At 42.1% G+C, this 20,066-nt stretch overlaps 3 protein-coding genes across 3 annotated transcripts in view; 2 read left to right on the forward strand and 1 right to left on the reverse strand.

Annotated features, from left to right (window-relative positions):
• Positions 1-20,066, reverse strand: part of LOC144066887 (gonadotropin-releasing hormone II receptor-like) — a 252,259-nt gene that overhangs the window by 180,199 nt on the left and 51,994 nt on the right. The window lies entirely within an intron of this gene.
• Positions 1-20,066, forward strand: part of LOC144067508 (triple functional domain protein-like) — a 78,696-nt gene that overhangs the window by 9,123 nt on the left and 49,507 nt on the right. The window lies entirely within an intron of this gene.
• On the forward strand, positions 462-7,274 carry LOC144066838 (H-2 class I histocompatibility antigen, K-Q alpha chain-like). The gene is made up of 7 exons (XM_077590209.1): positions 462-770; positions 3,735-4,001; positions 4,099-4,374; positions 4,457-4,756; positions 4,832-4,933; positions 4,995-5,012; positions 5,106-7,274. The coding sequence occupies exons 1-7, from the start codon at positions 704-706 to the stop codon at positions 5,207-5,209; spliced, it is 1,134 nt and encodes a 377-aa protein (XP_077446335.1). The 5' UTR covers positions 462-703; the 3' UTR covers positions 5,210-7,274.

Here is a 20,066-nt window from a genome sequence, read left to right on the forward strand (position 1 = left end):
TGTTTATGGCTCTCTCTGTCAAAAAGGTTCCCGACCCCTGATGTAGACTAATTGCTTCTACACATGAAGGTGTTAATGACTATTATTTAGGCAGTGGCTCCGTAGCCGTAGTTTCTTACCATTTACCCCACACAGAATTCTTACCGGCTAAATAGCCATATGGGGCCATATCGGCTATTTGACCGGTTACCGGCTAAATAGCCCCTGGGACTATTTGACCGGTTACCGGCTAAGGAGCCACTGCCAAAAATATTAACGTTTTCAATCTCCCCCTCCTACTTGAAATGAGAAAAGTTGTTATAATAATAATAATAATAATAAATAATTGCTATTATGCTTGGGATTTGTTTTTTGCCGTCATGGGTGTCGTTGGTGCACCGAAGCCACCCTCACACAATTTTGTCTTAAGTTGTCGCCTTCCCCATTAGCCGGTTCGCGAGAAAATAGAAAGAGGGTTAGGTTGGGGACAAATGCTTCGCAATTAAAACTATCCACAAAGCATAAAGAACGACCAGTTGGATTACCAATTAGGGGCGGAGCAAATATTGGTTTTTCCGGTTTGTTCACGGGAATGTTTCACGATTAGAGAAACAGAACCACACCGGACAGACACGGTGACATGGATGATCGGCAAGAATTCAGCAAAAGAATCGACCCTTTACAATCCTTCAAAATTTAATGACCTGATGTAAGCAGAAACCAAATGAAGACCAGAATGTTTCTACATCTGTTCGCTTTCCTAAGCTGGTCTCCGCTCGTTATAAACGCAGGTGAGTTTTAATTCTCCTCAAAGGTAAGTATAAAAGTCCTTGTTATTGGTGGTATTTGTTGATAATTTGAATTAAATGCTTTAATTGTCATAATAAAAGTAAAATGAGATTTAAAACTTTCACCGCACAAATATATACTATCAATAAATAAGTAGTGTGTTTGTTTGCGACATTGTGAGCCACCATAAATAAGTAATAAATACCTAGTGTTTTTGTTTGGGACATTGTGAGCCAGACAGTCCGTTTTTTTCACCGTTCGAGCCAAACTGGGGCGCGTCAAGAAGAATTTCATGGCCAAAAGCCAAATCTTGATCCAAACAATGTACATGTCCTAATTAAAAAAAAAAACATTCACACAACGCTAGCGTTAAGCAGTCCTTCATAGGTTTGTGTGCCTTCTCCTCTGCCACGATGAATGTCCGCCTGGGCATCTTTTTCCAAAAAAGACCATTTTCATCGCAGTTGAAAACTTGCTGGGGGGTGTCACTTTCCTGGGTGATAATCAAGGCAAATGTCTTGATAAATTCCACCGCGGCGGCTTTGGAATTGGAACTGGCCGCTTCCCCGTGTCGGATTACCGAGTGTATTCCAGATCTTTTTTTTACATTTTTCGAACCTGCCATGACTCGCTTTAAAAGGGTTGTGAAGTTGTTGAAGGCTCTCCTTTCGTTCTTATCAAATCCATGTCAATTCCGCTGGCTTTTTCACATACGGTTGACTCGGTCACGCTATCTCCTGCTAATTGTTTTTCTTTTATCCACAATAAAAGAAGGTTCTCCATCTGGTCGTGAATGTCACTGCGCCGGTGGAAAATGACAGTTAGTCCCTTGGAAGGCCTCTTCTCCTGAATTGCGTCCTTCTGCTTAAGGATGGTGGATATAGTTGACGGATTCCTCTCGTATTGCCGAGCACCCCACTCTCATATTTTTCAATTATTTCGCGTTTCATGTCCATTGTCAACGGTCGCCTTTTCTTTGCAAAACTCTGCCGATCCATAGTAATATTGTTTACCAGGTATGTAAATGTAGACCAACGTGGGGGGAAAAAGCAGGTGGGGAAATGCAAAGCCCGCCCAGTGCTCGTAGATATATTTTAGACACGAAAGAGATGCAAAAAAGACAGTGCCATGGCCACCTGGCTTGGTCGCATCACGACATTTTGATCGCATCTCGGACGAATTTTTCGATCGAAATTTCCGTCGTAACACGAGCATGTTGTATGACGAGCTGTCGTATCACGAGGTACCACTGTACAGACGCTCCCCTACTTACGAACGCAATTGGTTCCGAGCGATTGTTCATAAGTTGAATTTGTTTGTAAGTTGATTCAGTGCTATATTTTGTATTATAATTTATGTTTAAGGTCGATATAAGTATATTGAAGGTTTATATAAGTGCATTTGTATGTTTAAGGCTTGTATAAGTAACACGCATTGGTTTGTACTGAAAAAAAAAACATTTAATAAAATGGAGAGAATATGTACAGTACTGTAGAGAGAGAGAGAGATTTATGTATTAGAAACTGGCCAAAAGAAGCGACCTAATGACGATTGCACAGTTTTCTTCTTTTTTTCATCATAAATGATGCGGTAGCACTGTATGGCATCATTCAATTGATTTGCAAACTTTATGCAACGTTCAATATTTGGGTCCTGCTGCTCGATCTTTCTGTTTATAAATGGTACTGACGGTCGAACGATTCAATGCCCGTGAAACGCTCACCACTCTCACGCGCATCAAGCTTCGTTATTATTGCCACTCGTTTCAAATGAAATGGCTTGCCTCTTCCTTGCAACTCCCTCAATAGAAGCCTTTAGCTTTTTACCAACCATATTCAATATTGGATGCATGAGATATTTAATGATACAAATGAAAAAGGTTCTTTGCACACTGGACATACATTCACGCACTTCCGCATTGCAACGAAGAAGAAGGTAGATGCTGGGTGAGCTGAGCTCTCACAGCGCCAGGCGTCGGTATTAGCGGCGGAAAGAAGTACTACTCCGAAAAAGGCGCGAAATACAAAATTGGACTTGCGAACATTTTTGGACTTAAACGCAATTTGCAGACATGTTCGTATGTACCGTTGTTCGTAAGTTGAATGTTCGTAAGTAGGGGAGCGTCTGTATATTATTAATATTGAGCCGCCTGATGGTGTGTGCGAATAGGCGTCGGTCTCTCGGTGTGTCCTACGGCTGACTGGCGACCAGTCGAAGGTGTAGTCTGCCTTTCGCCCAAAGTCAGCATCAATGATTATTTTTCAAAATAGGGAAAACATAATGTAATTCAACTAATAAGTGCCAATAGTTCATTTTTTTTATCTGGGATAAGCTGCAGCACCCCCGGCGAGGATAAGCCGTTCAGAAAAGAAAGAAATCTTTCAGGTTACTCGTCCTCACGTAACGAGGCAAGGCGCTCTGGCGAAAATCAAAGCAATGCGACTTTATTGAACTCAAGTCACGGAAGCGTGTCCAACTTGTCTTTCATTTGAGACTCGACGTTGGCTTCAAAATTGAGAAAAAAACATGGTTCAAGATGCTGGAGATGGCAGCTTTATTTGTTGTGGCTGTCCACATTCAAAGCGTCCAGCCCGGTAAGTCCATTTTCTCCGCAGAGCTCCAATGTCGTCTTTTGCCGGGGGACGGGGTTTGTATTCAAATACCTTTTCAAAAGATAGAAGTTGTCCAAAGAAATCACTTGGGTGTCTGTGGGATTTTCCAGCAGTTTCAAGGAATCGGACGTCTAGCGCCGTCAATGGCAGCCACGTCCTCACATTGACTCTATTCTGGTCGGAAAAGTTGGTGTTTTGCATTTCCCAAATATCTGCTTGTCAAATGATGTCCGTTTTTCAAATGAGAGGCGGAAAAATGAGGATCAACTCGATCAAAAGTGCCCAGTTTTGAAAATGGGATGAGGACAAGATTTGGGCATTTAGATGAAGAAATGTTTTTTCTTTTTCTTTCAGTCTTCCACACGCTGGAGTATATCCACATAACGTCGTCTCAAATTCCAAACTTCCCAGAATACTTGAGCGTCGCTTACGTTGACGGCGTGTCGATCATTCACTACGACAGCAAGAGCAGGAAATCAAGTCCCAAACAGGATTGGGTGAACAAGATCACAGCCCAGGATCCACACTACTGGAGGAGGTGCACAGAGATCTGCATTGACAATCAGCATGTCTTCAAAGACGGCTTTAAAACTGTTAATGAGCGCTTCAACCAAAGCGGAGGTGAGTTGCCGTCCTGCTTTGGAGCGTTTTTGCGACCATTCAGGTGCCGCTCGCTTTTTTGAGCAGACGTCGCCTTATTTCCGTGCCTTTCTCTCAGGCATTCACACCATCCAGATAATGTATGGCTGCGGATGGGACGACGAGACCGGCGAGGTTGACGGTTGGGAACACCACGCTTACGACGGAGAAGACTTCATATCGTTAGACTTGAAGGAAGGGAGATGGCTCGCGCTCAAGCCGCAAGCGCTCGTCACCAAACACAAATGGGAAGACCAACTCTATATTCAATATAAAAAGGATTACTACACTGACATTTGTCCAGACGAGTTGAAGGCGCATGTGAGCAACGGGAAGGACTTCCTCACAAGAACAGGTAGTACAATCTTAGCCAAGCGACGTTCTTTCCGACCCCAACTTTTTCCTCCCCTCTTCTTCGGCCCTCGCCCGGGCGGCAGTGCTTCCGCGCCTGTCCCTGCTGCAGAAGAGGTCGTGGTCGCCGGTGACCTGCCACGCCACGGGTTTCTACCCCAGGGACGCCATCTTGTTCTGGAAGAAGGACGGCCAGAAACTCTCCAAGGGCGTGGAGAGGGAAGAGACCCTGCCCAACCACGACGGGACCTTCCAGGTCGCCGCCCACCTCAGAGCGGCGGACCCCAGCGCCCGATACGAGTGCGTCTTCCAGCTGGCCGGCGTCCCGGACGACATCGTCGTCCCGCTGGACCACCGCGTCCTCCTGAGCAACGAGCGCATCGAAGGTGAGCCGCACGCCTCCGTCCGTCCGTCCGTCCGTCCTCGTCCGAAACACACATGATGTCCGTCGCTTTGTGAAGCGGAAGAAAGGAGGAAGACGGCGCTGGCCGTCGCCGTACCGTTGGCGGTCCTCGTTGTGGCCGTCGTGATCGTCGCCGCCATCGTCTACAAATGGACAAAAGGTGAGGGACGTTTGCTTTTTCAGTCGCTGGCGACTAACTTTTTTGTGTCTTTTGCTTGCAGCCAAATATGCGCCAGTTGGTAAGTAAAAGCTTTTCCTTGGAGTTCCTAAAATAAGACCAGGCGGAGCTCTGATGAAACCAAATGATTTTGGATTGAATTGCCTCACGACAGTTCTCCACGCCGAAGCGACCGAGCTCGCTTCCCAGGAGAGCCCTCCCCAGGCCAATATTCTGCCCCAAAGCGTACCCGAACGAGATGTCGTCCCGATTGAGTGACCTAAAACGCGTGGAATGGCGAGCGCCACGTCCCCCAGAAAGCACTTTGGAAAAGATGGAATTTGCTAACGGAATTAGTATTTCATGTTAAAGGACTTTTTACTTCATATCAAGCTATTGAAAAGCTGCGAGGGAATTCTGTAACTTTTTTTTATCACAAACTGTGATTTGTGTTTTTGCCCAACAACTAAACATGAAATGTTTTGATGAATAATTTGATATGTGGATATTTTCATGGGGCCGCGCTAAAATGACGATTAAAGCGCATTAACCTAAAAAAAGATTGTGTACGTTTGAAAACCTGTCCACCAGGTGGCGCTACTTCACCCTTTATAACCTTTTTTGTGCAATCCCTTTGGATTAATTCAGGGGTCCCCAAACTTTTTCCTGTGAGGGCCACATAACTTTTCCCTTCTCTGATGGGGGGCCGGTGTCAGTTTGTAACAGAAAAAGTGTGACGATCGTAGGGGAGCTTAATTTTTTTTTTATTGTTTTCCAGAAAGCCACACATAACCAAATAACCCTTTCCAGGTTCTTTACAGAAAAAAGTCAGAAAACAAATAATAACACTATTAATGAAATAAATAATAACTAAATAACCCTCTCTGAGTTCTTCACATAAAAAACAGGAAATAAATAACACTATTTATGAAATAAATAAGAACTAAATAACTCTCTCTGGGTTCTTCATAGAAAAAAAGCCATGGAACATTAACTTTCTGTTGTGCCATGCACAATCTTAACAGATAAAAGTTCAGCTCAGTTGTCAGAGCAGAATCTCTCTGACACATATGAGCAGTCTCCTGAAGTTCTTGTGTTTCTTCCTTATAATCCTTTTGTTCCAATAGGCTTGTAGACACCGCTGTTTGCAGCTCTCTCATCAACTTCCCTGTGAAAACCACAAAGGAAGCAGGTTGAGAAACTGAACTAAGTGAAACCGCACCTACACAGCACAATACATTTCACTACCAGTATGGTTGTAAAGATGGATTTTATCCCAGTAGATTTTATTATGATTATATTTGTTTATGCTCAGAATGACTCATTCAAGTCAGAAAAGTGAGCTTACCTATGTCTGTTCATCAGTGTGAACTGTGGGCCTGCATCTGGCTGGTGAGAAGTTGAATATCAGGTTCCATTCTAGTTACAGCCAGTCTCAAGCACTGATGCAAATGTTCATCTGTCAATTTTGAACTCATCGGAGTTTTCAGCAGTTTCATGCGAGAAAAGGTTTTCTCGCAGATATACGTGCTGCCAAAAACTGCAAATCTCAAAGTTTGCGCTAACTCCACAAATAAAAATGAGCAGTTGCGCTGTGTCTTGCACGTCCGTGCTTTCATCCAGTGCTAATGAAAAAAAGTCAAATTCTTTCGTCTTCTGCTGCAGCTGGGCATTTACATTACTCCCGATTTCTTCAACGCGTCTGGTCATTGTACTCACCGACAGACTTACGGCATTAAATGCATCTTTCTTCTCGGGACACACTTCCTCCACGACAACATCCATACATTTCTTAAAAAACTCTCCGTCAGTGAAAGGCTTACCGCTGCTTGCTATCAGTTTAGCAACCCGAAAGCTGGCCCAAACGGATGCCTGGTTCAGCTGAGCTTGGCGTAGAAATGTAGTCTGCTGAGATAATAGTCTGTTAGAATTATTATGGAATATTCTATGTGTTGTAAGCATTTTTAATAAGTAGTAAGGCTATAAATCAAGTCATGGGAACATGGACATTTTTCCTCCACATTCGTCTCCTCAAGGCCCAAAGCTAGAGGACACATTGTTACGGACACTTCTCCCGGCAGGACCCAATGAGACTGTTATGACGAGACTCCAGCAGCAGATTTGAAAATACGGCTTTGCTTACATTATAATACTGCTTTGTTTACATTATAATCCTGCTTGGTTTACTTTAGAATGCTTTGTTTACATTATAATACTACTTTGTTTACCTTATAATGCATTCCTCACACTGTTGTTTTTCTAAACATCTAGGGTGTTATTGTACTGATTACATAAACATGTTTTTCGAATGTCGCGATTAAATACAATGATTCAGTTACTGCAATTCAGAATGCTTTGTGGACTGAGACGGCGTCACAAGGCAACTCCTTGCAAGTTGTAAGCAGCTATGTTGAAAGATGTTTTTCCTTTTTTAATTAAATATTACTAATAATGATTTAAAAGGTTTGAATCATTATTCCAACATTTGGTCCTTCGAGTAGCCGGGGTCAACACACCGATAAGGAATCCAGACGCTGCAGTTTAATATCTGGAGTGACCGTGCACGGCGAGAATCCCTTTTCCAGGCTGGACTATTTCTCAGCAGCGCCTAGATTCTAATCGGTTGACGACTATCCTCTGGGTAAGCATCTATCGACATTTCTGCCGAGTCCGCGTGTGATGGCTGCATATTGTTGACTGGTTCCAAATGCGCGAAGGGCATCACGCGATGGCCTTATTTTGAGAAGTAAGGCTCGCGTCCTGGGGATGGCGATTTTAAAACCCTGCGGATACTAGTCACTAGCAGGTAGACACGGTGGGGTCTATAAAAATGTGGTGGTCGACGTTGGTTGTGTGTGCGTAGTTGTTACAGCCTAAGGAGAAACAAAAAAGAAAAAAAGGTACTACGAGGATACACACAAATCCACTCCAAAAATGGGTGGTGCAAACAGTAAAGCGGCTATTGACGACGATCCAAAGATGCGTCTGCCGTGTAAAGATGAGATATTGAAAATCAAAGCGCTACAAGGGTTAAACACCTAAATTTATGGATAAACAAATATGGGTTTGCTGGCCAGCTTGATATGCATAAGATATTGATACTGCAGGATAAAATACGTGCTAAGCATGGGGGAAACCTTAACAAAATGGAGCAGGAGGGATATAATGATACCTATTATTGGTTTCTGATGGCAAGGAAACGGAGTAATGGATGGGTTAAATCAGTTGATAACGGTGGGACTGGAAACACAGAGGCTGTGTTATTCCACAGAAAAGAGGACGATGAGACTGGCCCGGTGGGGAAGAAGTGTGTTGTTGTTGTTAAAAAGGAGGAGGTATTGCCGAGGCCCCCTCCGACAAATATGAACGACCGGCTGACCAGGTCGGGAGGGCCCGTGGGGGAATGGTCAAAGACATGGGGAGAAACACTATCGCCCCAGCCTGGGGCGCCGCCAATGAGTGATGTGTTTATTGAACAATATCCCATGATCGAAGTTGCTAATCCTAATGTGGGCAAGAAGCAGGCTCCTACTATCCTGGTTCACAGGACTTGGACGCAGGACGACGTGAAAAAGGCCGTAGAAGGCATCACGTCGCATAAGGTTGATGTGGGGGAGTTTGTCTTGCAAATGGAGGACATTAGACGATCTTATCACCTGAATGGGGTGGAAACGCAGCAAATTTGGATGTTCGCGTTAAAAGGTGATTGGCATGCTGTTAGAGGTGATTGGAATCCAAAAGCTGATGGTGGCCCGTTGTGTCATGACGGTCGTGATTTGAATTTGAGAGTGCATGAACTGATTGATCGGGTTACGGGGAAGTTTAAAACAAAAGCTAATTATACCGTGATCAGCAGAGCTAAGCAGAGGGATGGTGAGCCTTTTGCAGAATATCAAATCAGGATGACGGCTTGTTTTAAGGCCAACAGCGGCATCGCTGAAGACCACGCGGTGGGCAGCCTTTATCAGGAGCAGCTAAAAAATGTGTTGCATGCTCATTCAAATTATACGCTTAGGGAATGGATTGAAAAACACTGGGTAGATAGGCCTACGGGCACGCTTGAACAATACGTAAATCAGGCGGTCCATGCTGAAGAGGTTTTAAAAAAGAAGAGTGATAAAACGGGTCCGTTGTGTGAAAAAAATAAAAGATAGCGCGGCCTCCTCGACTGACGGGGACAGAATAGAAATCGGGTTTTCAAAAATGCTATGTGCTGGGTTTGTGGAGAATTGGGGGATATATCGCGTGATTGCCTGGACAAAAAGGTCTCAAAAAAACAAGACAGGCCTGCTCAAAATGATTTGAATGAGGATTTTGAACATGAGGATGTTGAGCTAATTTTAAACCAGAGATCACATTCTTTGTGAATGAATTCAATTGGAACTTTTTGTGTGATGCTGAAAGTTGTAAAATGGCAATTAAAATGGTTATTTCCAAGTGCTAGTCCAAGTACACTGTCAATGTACTGGAATGAAATGGCTTATTGTGGCTTATCCTGGTTTCGTTCCCGTCTGCTAGCGGGAATATTTTGGTTAACAGAAATACAAAACAGCCAATTAAATGTTTAGCGGGGTTGCCAAAACTGCGTTTTGGTCATACTCTAAACTTGCCGAATAATGCTTCGATTGCGGGGGAAGCGCTCTGTTTTGGTGCGGCTGATTTGATGGTGTTAGACATTATAATACAGTAAAGTGTGCGCGCGGACCGCACAAGCGACTAAAATTTTGGGGGACCCCTTCCGTGGAGAATATTACAATTATTGGCCTTGAGGGCGCTTAAGCAAACTTGAGGGCAGAAATGGGTTTTGCTATGATATAGTTGTGCTTGCAGCATATTGTGATTATGGGGTCTTGGCAAACTATGGTGATATAGTTGGATATCGGGAGAGTAATTAATTTAGTTTATTAATTTAGTCTTCTCTAAAAATATAATTGATTGGGCACAGGAGTCGAAGCATTGTGCACAAAAGAGGAAAAGAGAGCGGTTTGGAATTTGTAAACAAAAGATAAGAATGCTGCTTCTGCAGCGAGCGTGAAGGTCACAGTCAGCGGCTAAGGGCGCGCTTCCGTTTAAACATTTCAGAATAAGAACAAAACATGGGCTGCAAGGGATGCAGGGTTCCGCGATTATCTTCGCATTTATTTTTGGGATTTAATCAGAAATGTCTTTCGAGGTGATAGAAAATCTGTTTGGCAAAGATTGATTTGGTAAAAGCTTTGGAATTGGGAATAATGCTATTATTATTATTTTCTTTTTTCTTTTGTGAAATTCAAAGGGCTCTTAATTGAAGAGAGCTAGTTTTTGGAGGATAAAACGAGATTATTACTGTTTTTGAATGGTTGGATTGTTCAAAATACTTTAATATAGGAGATTGGCTGGTTAAAGAAAAATGAATGGATTTTTTTACAATATTAGTGCATATTGGTGACAATTTGTGGGTCCTTTATTAAGCATTGAAAATTGTAATTAGGAAATGCCTAGTGTAAGGTGGATTTCTCTAATTTAATTATTGTAGATTTTTCTTGTGGTAACAGGGAGCTATAAGAAATGGCTCTTATCTTAAGTAAACATAGTATGGGGTGATTTGCAATTTATGTCTTAGGTATTAAGAGTTATTTGGTTGTTAAAGGGATCAGACATGAAATTAACAATGCAGAAATGAGAAATTTCATGGCATTCGTCCAAATTGTTAGGTAAATTCAACCTGGCTGGGGTAGATAAGATAATTGGTTAAGGATAGGCATAGTTTCCCTAGAAGAAACATGGAGCGTCTTTAAGTGCACAAAAGGCGTTCCCTGTTTGGCCTAAAGGGGGAATATGCTTTGGTATAGGTCATATTGATGACTATTGGGACGTTATTACTGTATTACTTTAGGGGCATACAAATTAAGAATTTATCCAAAACTTACTGCATTGCAATTATGGGGTTAATACACCTGAATGTTACGGTGATAACGATTGGCAATAACAAGCTTAGATAAAGGGGAATATCTACAAAAAAAATCTAAATTCAGGTGGGGCCTTTCATGGTGTGAAACAAGTGATGAAATAATGTCTATGTTTAGAAAATAACATCTCCAAATTATAAAATATAAACCTTTGAGAAATGCTTTAAGTAGATGGGGTGACTAGAATGGGCAAAATTCGATAGCGTTGAAAGGGGGTGTAACTTAATGCAGAACATGGAGATAAAGTTTTACAAACGGTTAAAATACTAAAAGGGTGTGTGTGTGTGTGTTTCAATGTGTCACAACTTTTCCGTTATTGCATTATTGGCGAATAGATAGTTAATCACAGCCACTCGCATGGCAGTCTACATGCTGACTGACTGGGGTAAGGGGTGGTGGCAATTGAACAAATTTCTATTTTTAAATATGTGGCATGTGAATCTAATACATTAATTATCTAGTTTCTTCAGGCATCAATCTTGCGGTTCGAGGATCTACTAATGCGGAGTGGATCCAGACCTTCCGGAGTGTGGAGTATTCCTGGTGTCCTCAAGAATTCGTAGGTTTTCTCTGGGTACTCCAGTTTTACTCCAACAAACCAAAATTATGGATGATTGGGGGAGCACTCAAAGCAAATTCCTTGATTATGAGTGCGAGCGTGGATGAGTGTCTGTCTTTTGTGTTTTAATTGGCTGGCCACCAAGATATATCGATATTCTAATATCAAGGTGGAATATTTCTGAAATCGCTTATAAGCCTTTCGAGGACGGCGGTGGCAGAGTAGGACAGAAGAAAAAAGAAGGGAAAAGAATTTCGCCAAATGAAATTTTTTGATTTCTGCAATGGGAAATTTTGGGAACCTGGGGGACTAAACAAAAACAAAAGACTTATCTAGGAGGGCTACCATTTTGAGTCATGGTAAATTTCATGCCTCAAAAAAGGGGGAGGTTATATATTCAATCTATATGCAGATATATGGCCAAAACACGGGCGATTCCCCCTTATGTCAAGCTACAAAAGCTACATATCCATTTCAAAGGATACATATGGATTTTATAGAATATGTGTGGTACATAACAGTCCTAAAACAGATTGGGGAAACCTTGTTGCAGAAACTGGTCTAGATTGGCAAGCTTGGATGACACACGCGTGCGAAAAAACCATCAGGCCTTTGATAAAATTAACCCATACGGTGGAGGCATTACTAATCATTATTCAGACGGACAAATTAACTTGTGGATCCTTGTCTGACGTTTTTCCTAAGTCCATGGGCAGGTGGAGAAGACTCTTTTTACAAAAATCTACAATTGTGTCTCAACAACAATGTCTATGGAGACGGTAGGAAAATCGTCAGAGATGGAAACACCCGGATCCGCCATAGTAAAATTAAAATCTGAGATGACCAGAGAATTCATTTCTGCAACGGGGAGTTCCCAAACGGGCAATAATTGGTTGTTGTTGATGGAAAATGCAGCTAATACTATAAATCAAACCTGCATAACATGTATGGGGCCCCGCCCTCTCTTACGAGTAGTGCCCGCGCAAATTACCCCTGATTGTGTAAAGGAGATAATGACAAAAGAAGATGTAAGCCCAAAATGTATGAAATGGAATAATGTCTACCCAGTTACAACGGCAGCGAAGGACAAGCCTAACTATTCAACACATGTCGTGTTTAATCATTTTACCTGTTTAGTCCTCACAGGGCACGGTCCGGCACTGGGAGCGATAAATGTGACGTGGTGTGCCCACGTCCTAAAACAGACTGCACCCCTGATACCACGTTCTGACCTACGGTGGTGGTGCGGCCAAAACAAATTATACGACTCCTGCCAAAATTGCAGCAGGACTTTGTGCCTTGGTCTCACTGCTATTACCAGTGTCTGTTTTTCCATCTACAGTAGAGGAGATACAATTGGCTGCACAGGAATCCGGTATGATGGCGGGCCCCTTGCGACGGCGTCGATCGGCATGGAGAGAGGGTGATCCGACATACATTGATGCGATTGGCATCCACGGGGCGTACCAGATGAGTATAAGTTGGCTAATCAGATCGCAGCAGGTTGGGAGTCTATTTTTCTTTTAATTACTCCAAACAAAAATGTTGATTGGATAAATTACCTGCATTACAATGTCCAAAAACTTGAAAATTATACTGAACAGGGATTTGTGGCGATAAAGGAACAACTGGCAGCCACTAGTCTGATGGCGTTCCAGGATCGTGCAGCGGTTGAAATGCTTCTTGAAGGAGCAGGGGGCGTATGCAATGTTTGAAAATGTTGCACTCAACAACACGCACCCCACTGGGTCCCACACCAGGGCCAACGATGGCCTGCAGACCCTAAACCGCAAGATGAAAAAGCATCCTGGAGTAGAATTATTATCCGCTTGATAGATTTGTGGGCCATATTAATAATGATTTGGCCTAATTTGTGGCATTTTCCGTAGCCCTTTTTGCTACGATTTTGACATTATGTGGGTGTTGTATTATTCCCTGCTTAAGATCTTTGATAAGCCAACTTATAACCACTGCGATTGCCCCTACAAATTCTAAATTGCATGAATTATATCCCCTACTGATGAAACGTGCTGAAGCAGCAGTGAATTCCAGGAGCATGGTAATTCCGAGGATGAATTGGGCGAAAATGATCTTGTTTTCTGCTTTTCAGACCTGCCGAACAAGTAGAGCCTAAGCGGGTAAAATTAAAACAGCCAACGGAGATATCCCTGTCTCTTTTTGGATTTGTCATAAAATGAATAACATACATATAGTAAAAGGTGGGAATGTTAGAATTATTATGGAATATTCTATATGTGTTGTAAGCATTTTTAACAAGTAGTAAGGCTATAAATCAAGTCATGGGAACATGGACATTTTTCCTCCAAATTCGTCTCCTCAAGGCCCAAAGCTAGAGGACACATTGTTACGGACACTTCTCCCGGCAGGACCCAATGAGACTGTTATGACGAGACTCCAGCAGCAGATTTGAAAATACGGCTTTGCTTACATTATAATACTGCTTTGTTTACATTATAATCCTGCTTGGTTTACTTTAGAATGCTTTGTTTACATTATAATACTACTTTGTTTACCTTATAATGCATTCCTCACACTGTTGTTTTTCTAAACATCTAGGGCAGGGGTCTCAAACTTGCGGCCCGCGGGCCAACTGCGGCCCTCGGGACGATAATTTGCGGCCCCCGTCTTAATATGAAAGATCGATTTTTTTTTTTTTAATTTTTTTTTTTTTTTTTTTACCCCTTTCCCCATGATGGCGCCGTTTAAGTGGCAGCCAGTGGCAGTAGCTCTGTCCACTCATGTTTTTCTTATTTTACAGCATGTTTTACATGAAAAATTAGAGGGAACATTGACATGCACCTGCTTGTGGCAGGTGTGATACTGGTGTGCCGATAGCGAGCAATGATGATGTCGTGACCGGATGATTCGCCTAAAGACGTTTCGCCGACGGACGTTTGACAGACGGACAGGTCGTACTAGTATTTGTTAGTTTAATGATTAAATACAAATACTAGTATTTGTATTTAATCATTAAATGCTGTTTTCAGCTGGATTTGACCGAATTTGAGAGCATTTTGAGCCGTTTGGCGAATGGACGTCTATAGACTTTTTTTGCCTCCATCGCGATATCATCCAGTATTTGTATTTAATCATTAAATGCTGTTTTAGGATGGATTTGACCCGATTGCTGTCATTTTACGGCTCGGTTCTGCTACATCTGCCTGCCCAAGAGTGCTTATTCCCGGACTGCCATTGATGGTAGACGAACATTGATTTTTACTATAATTTGGACAACACCGGCGGCGGGCCGGATTAAAAATCCTAACGCGGGCCGAGGTTGAAAAACTTGTACACACACGATCCGGCGGGGCGAGCGTTCGAATCCCGTTTCGGCGAAACCTCCGTTCGGCCGAATGAACGTTCGGTGGAACGTCCATTCGGCGACCTGCCCGTCTGTCAAACGTCCGTCGGCGAAACCTCTTTAGGCGAATCATCCGAGTACCGATGATGTCGCTCACACTGGTACTCAGTGCGCTCAGGGAGGTTGTCTTTCTGCTCAGACCAACAAAAAATTAGAGGGAACTTTGGTTCGGAGCTGAATGAACCAATCACGGTGAGGTATACGGCTCTGGAGGGCGGGACATCGGCCGGGCTGTCCAGTGCCTCGCTCACTCACTCATTCATTCCTCCAATCAGCTGGGCGGAGGAGAAGCCGTGAGGCCGATCACTCCGCTCGGCGCGCACACTCCTCCGCTGCTCTCAGCATAGAACTGAATGAGGCGCTATGATCCGTGATCCAGCCTGTGTCAGTGTCTGTAGCCATCTCCGCGATTGAAACGGAGCGCGAAAGTGCACATGCGCCACAAACCCGCGCGACTGAATTTGAAAGATCAACCCGAGACTCATTCCAAGTGGAAAAACATATTACAGAGCCCCAGAGATGTCTCTTTCAAAGCCTGCCGTGAAGAGAAAGGTCGGTGATGAGCACAGACAGTTTCAAGAAAAGTGGGGAGTGCAATATTTCTTTGTTGAACACAGGGGCACCCCGACGTGTCTCATTTACACTGAAAAAGTTGCGGTGCACAAGGAATACAATTTGAAACGTAATTGTACTATGAGACATGCTGAGGAGTACGAAAAATACCAGGGAGATGAGAGAGCCAACCAGGTTGCCAGTCTTAAAACACGTCTTCTGAGGCAACAGGATTTCTTCAAGAAGGCTACCAAAGACAGTAATGCAGCAGTCAAAGCTAGCTACGCCGTTTGTGAGTTGATTGATCCTGTGCTAAGTGATCCCAAATGGCTCATGGACTTGGCTTTTCTTGTTGATATCACACATGAGCTTAATGTACTGAACAAGAAGCTACAAGGCCAGGGGCAACTTGTCAGTGCTGCCTATGACAACGTGAGAGCATTCTGCACTAAACTTGTGTTATGGAAAGCCCAGCTCTCTCAGACAAACCTTTGCCATTTCCCAGCATGCAAGGCTCTCGTGGATGCAGGCACACTATTCAGTGGTGAGAAGTATGTTGAGGCCATTTCGAAGCTACAGGAGGAATTTGATCACAGATTTGCAGACTTCAAGACACACAAAGCCACATTTCAAATTTTTGCGGACCCCTTCTCCTTTGATGTGCAAGATGCCCCTCCTGAGCTTCAAATGGAGCTCATTGACCTGCAGTGCAACTCTGCACTCAAAGCCAAGTTCAGGGAGGTGAGTGGAGAAGCATACAAGCTTGGGCAATTTTTGAGAGAGTTGACCCCCAGCTTCCCTGAACTTTCCCGAAGGTTCAAGCGGACCATGTGCCTTTTTGGGAGCACATACTTGTGTGAGAAGCTCTTCTCCACCTTGAACTTCAATAAGTCCAAGTACAGGTCCAGACTTACTGATGAGCATCTTCAAGCTCTACTGAGGGTCTCCACTGCTTCCTCCCTCAAGCCAAATGTGACTATGTGAGAAGAAGCGCTGCCAGGTCTCTAGCAGCAAGGAGTAGGCAAGAGAAGCCGTGTTCAGAATATTTCATGTTCAATGTTCCATTCAAGTTCAGAAAGTTAAAGGTTAAAGAGCTGTTAATACAGACATTTGAAACGGAATAAAAATAATTCATTTTCTCAACTTAGCCAGCCAGTGTATATCTACTGTATGCTCATTATTATTGTTTTATTTTTGTATTACTGATTGATTTATTTTTTATTCATCTTTAAGTTAATTTATTTAATTCATTATTTTTTTTCAAAAAATAAAGATATTTGATAACGTTGGAATGTTTTATCAGCGCTTTTCTTGTGGAAATCCTGATGCGGCCCAGTCTCACCCAGACTTGGCCTCTAGCGGCCCCCAGGTAAATCGAGTTTGAGACCCCTGATTTAAAGGCATTTTCAAGATGGACTTTTCAAGAAAAAAAGCTGGACATCATTAAGAAAGGTCGGACACCTCCAAAGCAAACAAGCCTGTCACCCCCAGGAACGAACATTTTCAGCACTAAATCGAATAAAAACGTATGGCAGAAATACAACAGGACAGACTCGACTTTCAGCATTAGCTTCGATGGCGATAGAAAAAAAGGAAGAAAGGCGGATGGATATTGTGCACAGTTGGAATGTTTTATCAGTGCTTTTCTTGTGGAAATCCTGATGCGGCCCAGTCTCACCCGGACTCGGCCTCTAGCGGCCCCCAGGTAAATTGAGTTCGAGACCCCTGATCTAGGGTGTTATTGTACTGATTACATAAACATGTTTTTCGAGGGTCGCGATTAAATACAATGATTCAGTTACTGCAATTCAGAATGCTTTGTGGACTGAGACGACGTCACAAGGCACCTCCTTGCAAGTTGTAAGCAGCTATGTTGAAAGATGTTTTTCCTTTTTTAATTAAATATTACTAATAATGATTTAAAAGGTTTGAATCATTATTCCAACAGAAACTAAGCTAATAGTACAAAGAAGTTCTATTAAAGCACCAAAAGTCATGTAACTTTCACTGTATTTTAAACAATTTGAAATGACAGTGAATCATTAATGAGCAAGAGAAATGTATGCAGTACCTTGTATTTTAATGCAGTATTATAAAAATATTTAGTCCAACTTCAACACATGTTTCAGCCTGTATAAACAACAGTATGCTAGATGTAGTCGAATTTGTGGTAGGGCTAGCATTGGCAGGCTAGCGTGTGGCTCAAATCTTTCCAACTTGAATTTCAACTGAAAAGCAACAGACTATAACAGCAGTTTGTGTATCTTTCAACACGTTTTTTCAGGACAAAAGATTCATCAGGGCGGCCCAGCGCTTTGTTTTGTTGCGCACTAAAATATTAGTATGAGGTTGTTAACTGCTACTTTATTTTCTGGACGAATTTAAACGTTTCATTAATCTAAATTCAGGAAGCCCAACTTTGAAACTGGTTGTGACGTGACGTTCAAGAAGCGTGGGAAAATTCAATGTAATGGAAAAAAAACGTCGTTTTTTTTCTGTTGCCAATTTTTGGGGATATTTTTAAGATTACAATGTAATCGTTTTTAACTGCAATTTTGCTGATTATAATATCACTGTTTGGCGCTAAATTTGAACTCGCGATCAAAGAGGATGACGTCAAAGGAGCGCTCTTTGTCTTTGATGACTACCCCGAGATATGAACAGCATCCGAATGAAAATCAGTCAGATGCAGTAGTACTCACATCGGAACCTGCAGAAACTACTTGGACAAGACTTTTCCAACATGGAACAGTTAGCTTCTCAAATTATTGCAATGATTGAACGAATAGGAGGTAAGTTAAATTACACTTGCAAAATTTTCTAACAACATAAATGCAGTTTAATTTATCCAACGAGTGATGGAGGCAAATTCACCTGTTGTTGTTGTCAGTAAATGCTAGTGATGAAAAACTGATTTAGAAATGTCCAATTGAACGTGCCAAGAGAAAACGAAAAGTTTTTGCTATCTTTTCAATGTGGGCTTTTTAAAACATTTTTTTTCTGACAATGCATATCATACTTTGTGTCCTAAGTTATTGTGACTCCTGGAGGATTCAATCATGTTTAAATAAAGTAAATAATGTATGTATGTATGTATTATTCATGATGTTTTACTTTATTTTCTAAAGAGGACATCATAGATCCTGTTGAATCAGAAGACTTTCTTGCCATAACGAAATTCGAAATGGATGTCATTCCGGACACACTCAAGATAAACACAGAAAAAAAATCTGCTTCCAAAAAAAGGTATGTGGCTCATTTGTGAATTTAGTAGCTTCATTTAACCGGAAGGACTTTTTTTTATTGGTAAAGAGATTGTGTTATTTGCTGCTGAAGAGAAGATGATGTCAATGCCTAGAACAGGGGTAGGGAACCTATGGCTCGGGAGCCACATGTGGCTCTTTTGACGGGTGCATTTGAGCTAAAATATGGAAACCGGTGGTGAGAGAGCCGAGTCCCGAACGCACCAATAGGAACGTCACGTCGGCACTTTGGCATTGATTTATTTTTTCATTAGTCTAATGCATCCATTCTCTCTTTGATACTCATTGAACTCATTGATATTCATTGATTAGCAACAGCGTAACAACTTCTTCAGACTTTTTGTACTTTAAAAGTAGTAAAATGACTTAAAAGTTACATTTTCATGTATTTTGACTTTTAAATTGTGAGTATGGCTCTCAAGGAATGACATTTGAAAATAGGAACTGTTTATGGCTCTCTCTTTCAAAAAGTTTCCGACCCCTGGCCTAAGCCTTAGTAGTATTTAGATTTTTAAATGTCCTCACTCATGCACATTTATGCCTTCATTTTTTTGTTATTTAGGTTTATTGTGGCAGAGCTGATTCAAACAGAGAAGACATACGTGCGAGACCTGGGCGAGTGCATTGACGTGAGTTTCTTTTCTGTTTCCATCCATTTAATTTTAGACAATCTCTAACCAAGTCAATTCTTGTGTGGCATTGGCAGATTTTCACATGGGAGATGCAGACCAATAAGAGCCCTCCAGGAATCAGCAAAATGCAGCATGTCATCTTTGGGAACCTGCTGGAGCTCTATGAATTCCACCAGAAGTAAGTAGACAGACAGTGTGACTTTCCACAAAAAAATGAAAACTAAAACCATAACTAGCCTTTTATGTCAAGGTTTTGAGGGTTTATGGTTTTCAAACAGAGTACACCAACCTTAACAAATAGACTTGGTAAATTCTTTAAAAATTGCCTTACCTGATGGAAAGTACCAAAAGTCTATTAGGATGCACGCTTTTATTTAATTAAATGAGACACATGTAAATCTTTGATGTTGACAATGTATGCCATTTACTTTTTTAAATTTATTTATTAACCATCTTTTTTTCAGCATCTTTCTCAAAGAACTGGAGAAATATGAAGACATGCCTGAAGAGGTTGGACACTGCTTTGTCACATGGGTATTTATTGCTTTATCCATAACTAATATCATGCTGACAATTGACCCATAATGATTCCCTAACAATTTATCTTGTTTGTAGGCTGGGAAGTTTCACTTGTATGTGGATTATTGCAAGAATAATCCACGATCCTCGAAGCTCATCATGGAGCATTCTCGGAACTACTTTGATGTAAGTTAACTTGACTTGACTTCAGGACACATATTTTCATGATCTTACAGTCTTTTCTCTCTTTCTCTGTGTGTTCAACAGAAAATTCAGCAAAA

The sequence above is a fragment of the Stigmatopora argus genome, chromosome 21, assembly GCF_051989625.1.
Source record: "Stigmatopora argus isolate UIUO_Sarg chromosome 21, RoL_Sarg_1.0, whole genome shotgun sequence".
In the NCBI taxonomy this organism is placed as follows: Eukaryota; Metazoa; Chordata; class Actinopteri; order Syngnathiformes; family Syngnathidae; genus Stigmatopora; species Stigmatopora argus.

Excerpts from the sequence above, each read along its gene's own strand:
- LOC144066838 (XM_077590209.1), top strand. The coding sequence starts at position 704 with ATGAAGACCAGAATGTTTCTACATCTGTTCGCTTTCCTAAGCTGGTCT. Across the intron at positions 4,002-4,098 it reads GCGCTTCAACCAAAGCGGAG|GCATTCACACCATCCAGATA; the intron begins GTGAGTTGCCGT and ends CCTTTCTCTCAG. Across the intron at positions 4,757-4,831 it reads GAGCAACGAGCGCATCGAAG|CGGAAGAAAGGAGGAAGACG; the intron begins GTGAGCCGCACG and ends CGCTTTGTGAAG.